Below are 12,617 nucleotides of genomic sequence, written 5' to 3'. Positions count from 1 at the left end.
AAAGGACAGGAGAATGATGAACCTTTGATTCCTGTGTGGCCACGTGGTCACCCACAGTACGAAGCAGCAGCTATGCTGCAATCACTTCCTAAAGGTAAAAGTTACCAGTGGAATTTAGTGATGGCTCCAACTCCTGGGGAGTTAATTCACTGGATGCATAAGGAAATGTAAACTGATAAGAGCGAGGCAAAATATTCACTCCCTTGGGTATTGTGATCTAGAATAGATAAACTAAAAGAGAATAGTGTGTCCGATTTTGATGCTAGACCAAAAGCAGATTTCAGTGACTCAGAACTTCAGCTGCCTCCCCCCAACCCCTGCCAAGGTAAAAATTGTGCAGGGACAACACAAAGTACCTCTAAGACCTCTGGTTACCAAGAAGTTAGCATGGGGAGAGGGCAAAAGCAAGAAACTACTGAAACCAGGGAGTGTGGTATGAAGGAGTTGTTTCATTTTGTGAATCAGTATCATCAGCTTCCTGGAGAACCTTTACCAAAATGGATTGTGAGAGTGACTACTTTAGAAGCTGTGTCTTTGTCTTTGGTTTTGGTGGAAGAGCATGTTTGGGTTGATGCAGGCCCCACAGGTCACTATGAAACAATCACAGATGGCTATATGTGATCCAGACACAAAGCAGCTTATTCCCGAGGGAGCAGCCAGCATGGTGGGCTGGATAAACGCCGCTGTAAGGTCTGTTTACCCTGAAAAGAGGGGCTGTCTGTCTCCCCTTATGAATGTCAAGTAGAACACCCCAAATGAAGCAGCTGATGCTTGTATGCAAGCCATGTAGTACTGGCTTTGTGATGACCGGAATATTCACCCGGCTGAATATACCTGTTATCCAGGGCACTTGCACATGGGCACCCCTTATAATCTTAATGTTGGAAAACATAAAAAACAGTTCTGGAAGTGTTATGGAATTTGCTGCCTCAGCTTCCCCTCAGGGGTCTTACAGATGCTAATAAAAACATTAGGTTAATTAACAAGGGAATAAGGAGGGGCTGAGGGGAGAGTCACGGGACTCTTCCCAACAAGGTGGAAATGTTGAAATGGTTATGAGAAATAAGGTGACTAAAGCAAATATCGGTAGGAGCGAAACAAAGAGTAAACGGAGACGGCAGAGTTGTCCCAGCAAGGTGGAAATCTTTAGATGGTTATTAAGAAATGGGGTTAGACATTGATGGGGTCAAAGCGGCCTCCTGCTGGTTCCCCAGCATTAGAGGATCCCAAACAAGTCTGCTCTGTTTACTCCAATTGCAAGAAATTTAACCTCTGATCTATAGCCAGTTGGTCAGAAGTCCAGGTAACAACAACCTAGGCTTGTGACTGATCTCTAAAGGGTGGGGGGCAGTCTTGTAGGACTGAACCCATAACCCATGGAATCTGATGCTATCTCCAGATAGACAGATAGTGTCAGAATTCAGTGGAATTGTAGGACACCCTGCTGGTATCCAAGCTTTGCTTATTAGAGGTGTGGAGAAACCACTTCACACACACACACACCCTCACATGTTAAAATTGGGTCCAGGGACCCAGTTATACGTAATTCTGTGTTTAGCGTTTTGAGGAACCTGTAACAAACATTTTAAAATGTTTTTCTAAGCTTCCGGAAAAGAAAGGCAGGAGAAAGAGGGACCAGAAGTTGAAACTAGAGCAGCAGGCAGTATGTAAAGGCCTGAGCTTCCCTGAGGGCAAAACCCATAATCGGAGCCCGGTGCTTTGGATATTATCAGAAGTGCAGGACATGCAAGTGCCAACTAAAGAATGTCACTCATCATCTGGCTCTACAAGGATTGAGTCATTAGCTACTTCAGTCGCTGACCTTCAACCCACCCTGAAAGGAGTTCATGATGGAGATCAAGAATGAGGTACTCAGTGCTCTGGGAAAACTGGCAGAACAGGCCTTCAGATAGATATTTTCAGGAGAAGTTTTTTTTTATGAAACTGGATTCTTGCATCTTTCTATACTTAGAAAAGCACTAAAACCATTAACTAAGGTATCTGTTCCTCGTGACTATCAGCAACCTTCTACCGAGATGTGTGCTTAGTTGCACGTACCTCCACCAAAATCACATATATACTAACCCCCCACCCCTTACCTCTTGAAAACAATTTCTCAGAGCTGTCTGAGAGGCTGTCTCCTGGGCTATAGTCCTCAGTAAGATACTGAATAAACTTGACTCCAGCTTTTTATGTTGTGCAGGGTTTTGGGGTTTTTTTTTTTCAGTTGACACAAGGTCCTTGAAAAGTGAGGGACCTGAAGCTGCAACCTCCGCATTAAGCCAGGACCCTTAAAAGGGGATATACCAAAAACCTACCTGTAAACTTGTTTGTCTCTGTCATGACTCCAGGTAGGAAACAAAATAAACAAGAGTACTACTGTTACTGCTGCTGTGGCTGGTGCTAGCCAAGTATCCTCTTGAGAATTTGCAGCCCAAAGCTTGCTCTGACACAGGTCTGGAATTCAGATTCATACTACTCACGTCGCAAGGGAAACCATAGCTGAAAAAAGGTGCTGCCCCCGTATTGTTAGTGAACCCTGGCACCTGGCAGAAACAAATTCATGTCCTTTTCAGAGAAAAGCATCCCCAACCTAGACCCCTGAGGATTCCCAAAGATTTAATTTAATCAAATATGAGCTCATAATTTTAAAACTTATCAAACACAAAAGGAAACCAGTCACCATGAGGGAGAGTTAGCAGGAACAACAGATTTGGATTCTCAAGGACATAAGATATTACAACGATCAGATAAGGACCTAAAATAACTTAATATGGATTATTTAAATAAACAAAACATGTAACCAAAATGGGATAAGAAAAAGAGACTATCAGCTATGACCAGGCAAATTTGAGTAAAACAGTGAAATAGAATTTCTAAAAGTCAAAATTATTATCATTGAAATTCGAAGCTCTTTGAGTGGGTTAAACAGCAAATTAAATACATCTGAAGAAAGAAAGAGCAAAGTGGCAGATTTGAAGATATTTTCCAGAATGTAGCCCTAAGAGATAAGAAGATGGAAAATATGAAGGTGAGACTGAGATATGGAAGATAGAGTGGGAAGGTCAAACATGTTCCTAATTTTCAAATGACCCCAGAGAAATGGTGTAATGAGAAATGGTGATCAAATAGACTGGTAAATATATGTGTAGATAAACTTAAATAATATTAACTATATAAAATAATTAAAATAATAATGACTAATTTGTGGGGTTAAAGACAAGATCTGAAATTCTAAGCAACAATGGCATGTAAATTGAGGGTTGCTCAGACTTAAATACAGTATGTGGTACTTTATTTTATTTTTGTTGCTGTTGTTGTTTTGGGGTTTTTGTTTTTGGCCACGCCGTGCAGCTTACGGGATCTTAGTTTCCTGACCAGGAATTGAACCTGGGTCCCCAGCAGTGGAGGCACGGAGTTCTAACCACTGGACCACCAGGGACGTCCCCCAGTATGTGGTGAAGATTTGATGGGGAAGACGCAGCTCTAGGCCTGTGGCTCTGGGAAGAGTTCTTTCTATGTAGAGGGGGCTGCAAGAGTGAGGCTGTGAAGCACGAAAGATCTTGATGTGTTTGAGAAGCAGGAAGAAGGCCAGTGTGACTGGAGCTAGGTAGCATATGTGGCATAAGAGATTGGGTAATATACAGCCAAGACAGAAAGTGGATTTTATTCTGCCTCTGGTGACAATGGGCAAGATAAAATGTGACTTCTAGTGAAAAAATGACTCCCAGATTTCTGGTTTGGGCAGCTGGCGGAATTGTGGTACCAGTGACTGAGATGAGGAAAGCTGGAGGGAAGTGGGATTTGGAGAGGGAGCAGTAAGAATTCGGTTTGGGGCATATTAAATCTGGGATGCCTGTCAGATAACCAAACGGAGCTGCCAAGCAGGTAGTTGAATATAGGAGCCCATCCAGGGCAGGCAGGCAGGAAATGTTCCAGAATGAGAGTGGCAGTAACTTTTAGAAAAAGCCTCATCCGTAATGTTTACTGAATCTTTCATTAACTCATTTTGCAAAGCTTGCCAGCCACACTATGGGCAGGGCACACTGTTGGCAAGACGGGGAAATCAGTGTGGTTTGTCTTCCTTGCCACAGAGTTCCCTCTTCTGCGCCCCTGGGGCCACTCCTCTCCCCATAGACACTCTCTGCCCTTTCCTTCACCCTGAATTCCACCAGTAGACAACTGTATGTTTTGTCTGTGCAGAAGGCTGGCAGATGGGTCCGGGCAGTTGTGCTATAGAGAGTTAGAATCACTGTGACTATAGTCAACAAGATGCAGTTCTTCTTCCAGGGCTATTAAGAAAAAGCAAGTTCCTGCTTCTTTTCCTTTATTTATGCAGTTACCTGGAATCCCTTTTACTCCTGTCTCCGTCAACCTATATCCCACACGCCCTTCAAGAGTCAGACTTTGTGTCATCTTCTCTGTGCAGCCTTCCCCACTTCTCATGATTAGAATTCTTCTCTTTGTCACCTGTGCTCCTCTTGCTTTTTGTGCCTCTGTAATGGTGCTAAAAACAGTATGCCTTGTATTCCAATTATTTGTGAGGTTCTGACTCCTTATTATGCTGTCAACTCGGAAGACAGGGGCCTTTTTCTGTACATTTCTGTATCTCTCACATAGTTCCTTTGCCATAGCAAGTGTTTTATGAGTGAATATTAGTGGAATTGAACTTTCAATGAAAATATTTTGCACGTTGGAAGTGAGTCTCATAGATATGCGAGCAAGACCTTACTTATATTTCTTTCTGAACAGTTAGATAGTGAAATGTAGAATCTACCAGCAGCAGACACGTATGAGAACTCACTGCCAGCGTCTGTAATATGTGGATGGAGAATCTAATCAAGCTTAAATCAAATCACAGAGTGAACTTGCCATTTGCAGCTAATGGACTGCCACACACAGTGATCTGTTGTCTCTGTTTCCCCATTTGTACTTCGACATTTAAGCCACTGGATGGTCCATATAATCTATTGTTCGCGCTAATGCATAACCAAGCTAGCTTCCCTTCCCCCAACTCATGCTGTTTTTTTTTTTAAAGGAAGAACATTGAGTAAATGGTTCAGTGTTCACGTGAGTTGATTGACTTTATTGATTTTGTGCTGGCAGTTGATTAATTACAAAGACGGGTGTCATGCTTTTGTGTTCTCTCCTCTGACTTAAATACCCAAGTGTGTTTCAAACAAAAGCTGATGTCAGCAAGACCCTTGATCTCTGAGGATGCTGTAAGTGGTATCATAATGATTATTATTTTTACCACTTTCGTTGCCACCTCATGACAGAAATTTTACCACAAAAAAATGGTTTGCAAAATTATATATTTGCAGCGTAACCTAAGGTGGATTTTGTATCATGTTAACTGAATGGAATTTTAAAAAGCAGATGTGAGTGTGAGTTTCATTTGGAAATTATGTCTTACCCTCCATTCGTCTCTTTCTTTTCCTTCTTCCTCTTTCTTCCTTTCCTCCTCCTTCCCCTCTTCCTTGTCCTCCTTCTCTACTGCATACTCAGTTACCAGTTACGGTAATGAATAGGAGTTTTCTCATCCATAGATTTAAAATGTGATCCATAAAGGTGTTATCTTTTTTGAGTCCAATAAAATGTTCTAATGCGTATCAGGCACTGATGAGGACAAAAGGTGACTCTCCTGCCTAAGCTGTGTACAAGCCTTTGAAATCAGGGATTAGGAAGGCACGTTCTCTCAGGCAATTGAGTTGTTTTGTCCCGAATTGAATCTCAACTGTGCCATGATCCATCTGTGTATCCTTCAGCCACTTTGACATTCTGTGTTTTGGGTTCCTCATATTTAAGATGGAGGGCTTCCTATTTTCCCAGCTCTGTAACAAAGCAGGGGAGGGCTGCTGTGTCTCAGTATCCAAGGCATTTGGGAAAGCTGGGTATCCACATGCACAATATGAATTTGTCTACATTTGGGAACCAGTAAAATGTGGGGTGGGATCACACAAGAAACCTGATGCTGAACAGCTGGATTGCAAAATGAATGTGTTTGAAGCCAGCCACACCACTGTGAATTTGTCAGAAGCATAGGGGCTTTGCCTTTCTTAGAAGCTCCCCAGAGAAGGGGTTATCCAAAGGCTTTTCCCAAAGCCTGGGCGGGGGCAGAGAGGCTTGGAGTTGGAGGAGGGTGGGTCACTGTAACAGCAACCCCCAGAGCAGTCTGTGAAGGCTTTGTTGTCCTACAATAGGATAGCATGGCATGTCACTGCGATGGCTGCTTTTGAGCTTTCGGTTTTTCTTCTTGGGAAGTGATTTCCACAAATACCTCCAAAATGAATGGTCTGGTACCTCTGGGGGAAGAGTTGCTGTTTGAAGTATTTACTAAATTCCTTTTATGACCAGTAGTTGGTTGAGGTTTTCTATTTCTTTTTGAGCTAATTTCTTTATGTATGTTTTCCTTTAAAAATGATCCATTTCATCTGTTTTCAAACTAATTGTCATAGTTATGCAAATAATAACTTCTGAATTCACAGTCATTGCTCCTTTCTTGTTCCTAAATTTATATATTTGTGTTACCTTTCAAAACCTTTGAATGCTAGGTCCTATTGTCTGCCACTATTGATTTCTTCCTTTTTGTTTCTACTTTTCTGCCTTTGTATAGCCTTACAAAGCCTCCTTCTTATTTTCTTTACATTCAGTTGAGGCAAAAACAGCCCTGCCTAAATTCTCACTATGCGATTAAGTGCTCTACCAGGAACCACGGGAAGATATATAGGGAGCGATAAACTTGGTCTTTACATTCAGGAGAGCTGTGATTTAATGGGAAGGACTAGGTGAGTATTCATGAAAATACAGGCAGGTTTTGAAACAAGAGTGCTAAATGCTAGAGACCACTACTGGAGGGATGCCCAAGGGAGGGGCTTCCCTCACTCATGACCAAAACTAAATGAAGCCAGTCAGAGTCAGGGGCAACCTCAAACACAGAGCATGGCAGAGCTCTTCAGGGTCAAGAGGTGGCAAGGGATAAACAACTCAGAGGCACACAATGTATCATAGTTAGGGGCTCCAAATTGTATTGGTCCAAGATGTCAGTGGGCGTCTGCAGAAGGGTTCAAAGCCATGTATGTAGCCTCTATCGTTGGATCCACTACCAGGGCAATATGCAGGCTGCTTATTGAACTAACATGCCAGTTAGTGACTGGGTCACTTGGAGGTGGTACTAAATAGCTCCCAAGGCAACTGCAGATACTCCTAGCACTCATGATATGATATTGAAATGTTCTGTTTCAGTGTATCTCATTCCATCAGATTATGAGCTCCATGAAGTCATGGCCTGAGTCTTACTCATCTTTGTCTCCCCAGTGCCTGAACCATATGTAAGTGCTTTGTATTACTGAGTGGCTAAAAGCACAGGCTTTGGCGTCACATCGATCTGCACTTATTTGGCTTCATCGCTTTCCACCTGAGTAATTTACTTATTGTCTCTGGACCTCAGTTTTCTCATCTGTAAAATAGTGATGACAATAATGCCAACTTCTAGGAATTGTTGTGAGAGTAAAATGGGATGACAGATTTGGAAGTACTTAGCAGAGTGCCTGTTCAGAGTAAGCATTCAATTAGTGGTAGCTCTGTTTGTTATTACATGATTGTGGAATGAATGGGTGAGGACGAGTGGGCTGAAGAAGGATGGTGGCCTATTTGATGAGGTCAGGACCCAGGGCTGGGAAGAGGCTTAATAGGGGTGAACCCAGCAGCCCTCCAAGTCTCCCTCTCTTCCCTTGGCATCCTTTGGGTGATTGGGAGGCTGAGACGATGCGGATAATGTTTAAGCATCTCTTGCTTTGTGTAAGGCTTGCAATCATCTTGGCTGGGGGAACAGGGATTGAATAGACCCTGGGTGGGTGATGATGTTATTAATACAAACATTTTTCAAATGTAACATATTGATCTCTGCACCCAGCAAGCAGTTGTTAGTTTGTGAGCACGGTGCCTTTGGAAAGTCATTACTAGCAGCTTGAATGGGTAGCTTAGAACAATTAGAAGCTTTGACCACTTTCAAGCTAAGGATTGGGATAAGAATGTTTTGACTCTATGGTTTCTCCTGGGCTTTCCCTGGTGTGCTGGACTAATTATCAAATGTAATTAGGAAAGCTGAGAAGTGGGGAGACTGCAGGGAGCAGCATACTTTCCCAGGGACCCTCATTTCTTTGTGCAGAAAAGGAGTTGGGGAGGACTGTCTCTCTGTTGTGGAGAAGCCGCAATGCATAGGGCGCTAGAGGGTGGGAAGGGTCCTGGGAACACGACTTTTCCAGCAGACCCTCAAGCCTACAGGGACCCATTGCTCTTGATTAAATTTTAAGTGGTTAAGACGGTTTTCCCCTCCTTTTTTTTCAGAGAGGAATGGTATTTTGGGCTACTACCAGGTGCTCAGTTCACTTTTAGCAAAAAGTCCAATTTTTGTGGGTCCAAAGCGGTTAAAAACCGGTGTCCTTCTTTCAAAACTCATGAAGATAGAGAGAGGGACTTCCACGTCTCGGTCAGCCAGAGTCTGTCCATCTCAGGTTACAGAAGGTCTTTCTCATCTTCCTTGGCCTACACCCCTGCCCCCAGACTTGGGCTAACAGCACTCTTGTCTTTGAGGCTCTGAGAAAAGGTGACATTTGTAGGGTCATCTACTTGCTGACTTTTATTCAGAGGGGAACATTCCATTTGGATATGGTCTTGAAGTTACTCTTGGTGAAATGGAAACAAGATACCACACATGCAACATGGAAAGAAAATGGCACTCAGTATATCTTTACTCACGAGGGGCTGTGGTGCAGACTCTGAGCCTGGTATTTTGAGAAAGAGGAGATCCCTGGGGGCTAAAATGATGGCCCAGATGTGAAACTTTTTTCCCATGCCAACATGGCATGAAGTTCATTGTCACAAGACCATCAAATATCAATTCAATGTTTCCGCTTTCTCTGTAGGTAACCTGTCTCCATGATTTCTTTGGTGATGACGATGTGTTTATTGCCTGCGGTCCTGAAAAATTCCGTTATGCTCAGGATGACTTTTCTCTGGATGAAAATGGTAAGGACAACCACTGAATTTTATTGTTCCATTGTTCTCGCTCCTTCTATCCCTTAGGATTTCCATGGGCTTATATGGCCTGGAAGACATCCATGCATGGTCCCTTTCTCTTGTATAGTTGGATACATTAGTCTCTAAGTGAAAGCTGATTGCATATCTCAGATGTTTGGCCTCCAGACTCAATAAGACTCACTACCTGCCCCAATAGTGACCATATTTCTTGAACCATATATTATGTCACATGGGCTGACAGGCTCAATCAGACCACGGGGAGGAACATTTGGATTCAGAACTTGAATATTGTATGCATATGTTCTTTTTTTTTTGGTCAACATCCTCCAGCTCTTTGGCCCATGTTGATGGTTCCATTTTAGAAATATTTTCCACTGTGTTGTTAGTGTCAAACATTTTCCCTCTTCCCACCTTCTGGCTTGTTGCCCCATTCCCCCTGATTTGTGGCTCAAGATTCCAGAAGATTGTTAAGTTCAGGAAGGAGGTGAGCATCTGCCCATCTCCCTTTGCTTGAGTCCAAGCTCCACGTGTAAGTTCACGGTGAATTAGCTCACACAGCCACAGGACTAGGGTATGATCCCGATGGAAAGACACAGTCAAAACATATTTCCCAATAACGAGGAATAAAGTGTGGGAAAAAACAAATCAAGTTGTACTAATATAGAGTCTACAAACAACTCAAGTGACAAGGACCCTGAAAGAGGTAGCATTTCTACTGTGTTCACTTTATGAGAAGAGGCAAATGACCATAAAATAGCGAAACAAATCTCAGGCTGTGTCCAGTTTCTTGTATCTTCTACATCTTCAGCTCTGGACAGTGATCACTAAAGTTTATCGATCAAAACAAGAAGTAAAACAAACAAAAATGAGCTTTCTGCTTAACTCAGTTTCCTGAAAAACTTAATTTACCGGAAAAGATCTAATCTTTCTGAGTGACTGATATTTTCAGTGTATCTTTAAGTAGAAGGTGACAAGGAGGTGTCCAATGAAGAGACAACCCTGTGCCTAGCTGTTTGGTTCCACTTTGAGCATGATCACATGAGGTTGGGGAAAGTATCGTGGAAAGAGCTCTAGACTGGGACTCAGGAGACCTGACTGATCATCCTTATTCTGCTGTTTTCTTCCTTTGTGACCCTAAGCAAGAGGCTGAAGCTCTTTGTATTCTCATCCACAAAATGAGTATAATAATCCTCCTAATATATTAGTACAATCAGTGCCCCTAAATTACCATTGTAGGGATGCTGAGTGACCTGCTTAGAAAGGGTGCTCTGAACGTGTCAGATTGGGGTTGGGGAAGTAGCAGGAACATTTGGCAGACTCTCCTACACACCCAGGGGCTTTCTGTAAGTTCTGAGTGGCACAGTCACTGCTGGTCCATTTATTCATTAAACCAGCATAGCAGATGATGAAAACATGCATTGAAAATCGAAAAGAACTCTATAAATGCAAGATGGTGGTGGTGGTAGTAGTGCTTCTTTATAAGATGGCATGACATCCTTAATATTCCTATTATAATACATGGCATGTGATGAATAATAAATAATAGCTCCCTCTCCCTCCTTTAACTTACTCATGAATGTTTCATCTGCGTGGCTACAACCTCTGAGCTGTCAATCTCTTCTCCAAGGAAGTTAATTAATTATGTCAACAGGTGTTATTCTGAGACATGACTGGGTTATCCAAAAATGATTGACTTGACTATTGAATGACCTGCCCGAACTGCTTTTCTACTCCTTCCCTTGTTTCCATGATTCAGGAATTTAAACACCTGGCTTAGCCCAGGTGACTTTTGAAAGTTTCTCCCATGCCTCCCTCTCCAGAGCCATCGTTCCTTCAAACAATGAGAACCACCTTGTAGTCCTGAGTCCGAAGGTGCTTTGGTATGTGGTGCTTATTGCAGTTTCCAGAGGTTGGTAAGATGCTGAGTCTTGGTTCTCCCCGGCTCTCCTAAGCTGTGTCCTTTTCCACCAGAATGCCGAGTCATGAAGGGAAACCCATCAGCCACAGCTGGCCCAAAGGCATCCCCAACACCTCAGAAGAGTTCAGCCAAGAGCCCTGGCCCCATGCGCCGGAGCAAGTCTCCAGCTGACTCAGGTAACGACCAAGACGGTGAGTGCTCTTCTCCTAACTGTGCACGCTGACTTCATTTACAGAGGCCAGTACCCTCTGCATGCAGAGGAATGAGTTCCTCATGAACACCATTTGTGTCTCCATGAGACCAATTCTATCAACTCAGAGACTAACCAGTTCAACTTGTTTGGGGTCATGGAGACACAGCTACGACACCGATTCTACTCAAATGGATGCAGACCAGAAATCTGGCCCACTTTGCCGTGCCTGCTGTCATGCTATTTGTCATGGTCGTGTTCATTGCCATCTTTCTCAACGTCATCCAGCCAATGCATAGTCAATGACATAATCAAGTCAAACATAAATTTGAGATAGAAAATCTGAATCAAAAACAAAAGGTAAAAAAATAAGCCGCCTCCCTCAAAGTGTCAACCTGGTGGATGCCCTTGAGCTTCAAACTTGACTTTGAATTTTTTAGAAGTCAAAACCAAAAGAGAAACAAAATAAACTGCATCATTCTCATAGGAGAAAAGGGACATGTAGGCCAGGCTCTGAAAGGAAATAAAGACATTTGTCATATAGGATTTTATTTAGTGGATAGTGAACAATCTAAAAAATGTGGTCTAGGGATCACTGCTGACCCATGAACTATTTATCAGTGTGTGATGAGATTAGGAGCTTGTGGCAAATGTAAGTCATGCCACTGAGCAAACCATTTACTTCATAGCATGATTTTACTGATAAAGGCAGCAGTGTGCTGGTTTACGTTCTGGTACGAGGTCTCGCACCCATAGCTTGAGTGGCACTGATCTAAAAGGCAAAAGGGCACAGAAGGCCAAGTTTAGAAGCTTAGTAGACTCATGCACAGACAATTTGAGTCCTTCATGGTAAAGAAATTATATGCTCCAGAAGATTTACACATTTGTCCTCCCAAAGCTCAGGGTTCACCATGAGAATTCTTCTAGCCTGAGAGCCTTGGGGCAGAGAGCAAAAGCACTCTTTATCGCTTCTTCAATTTGAGGCAGCTTGAGCAGCCTATTGGCTTTGAAATGCCCGTGGCCTGGAAAAAAAGCCAGTCCTGCTGGCCTCACACTACCATGCCTATCACCGGCCATCTCTTTATTCTCAAGCAGAAGGAACTCAACTGTGAAGAGGCAGCTCAGGCATTTCATACTTCCATGTCTTTGCATACCCTGTTCTCCCGCACCTGGAATGCCATCCCTCAAACCTGCCACTCTTCTTTGCTTGAAAACTCCTATTCATCTGTCAACACCTCAAATAGAAATAGTTGTTCCATTCTCTGCAACATCATAGCACGTTATTCATATCTCTGGGGTAATATTCACCACAACTGTGTTGTAAAGTATGTATTTACTTGTATGTATTTACTTCCTCAACTAAATGCTGGTTCCCTCAAGGGCAAGGTGTCATGTTCATTTCTGTATCCTCAGTGCTGAGCACAGTACCTGGGTCCTAGTAGATGCTCAGATAATGCTTGTGAATGA

The 12,617-nt window shown here is 42.9% G+C and overlaps 1 protein-coding gene across 1 annotated transcript in view; it reads left to right on the top strand.

Moving 5' to 3' along the window:
* DCX (doublecortin) overlaps positions 1-12,617 on the top strand; it is a 364,534-nt gene that overhangs the window by 321,471 nt on the left and 30,446 nt on the right. Inside the window, exons 13-14 of the mRNA XM_057538813.1 lie at positions 8,928-9,030; positions 11,014-11,151. Of these exons, the coding sequence (XP_057394796.1) occupies positions 8,928-9,030; positions 11,014-11,151 (241 nt within the window). The remainder of the gene's footprint in view (positions 1-8,927; positions 9,031-11,013; positions 11,152-12,617) is intronic.

Source organism: Balaenoptera acutorostrata, chromosome X, assembly GCF_949987535.1.
Source record: "Balaenoptera acutorostrata chromosome X, mBalAcu1.1, whole genome shotgun sequence".
NCBI lineage: Eukaryota > Metazoa > Chordata > Mammalia > Artiodactyla > Balaenopteridae > Balaenoptera > Balaenoptera acutorostrata.
The sequence above is the reverse complement of the archived record's forward strand: the minus strand, read 5'-3'. Positions and strand labels throughout refer to the sequence as shown.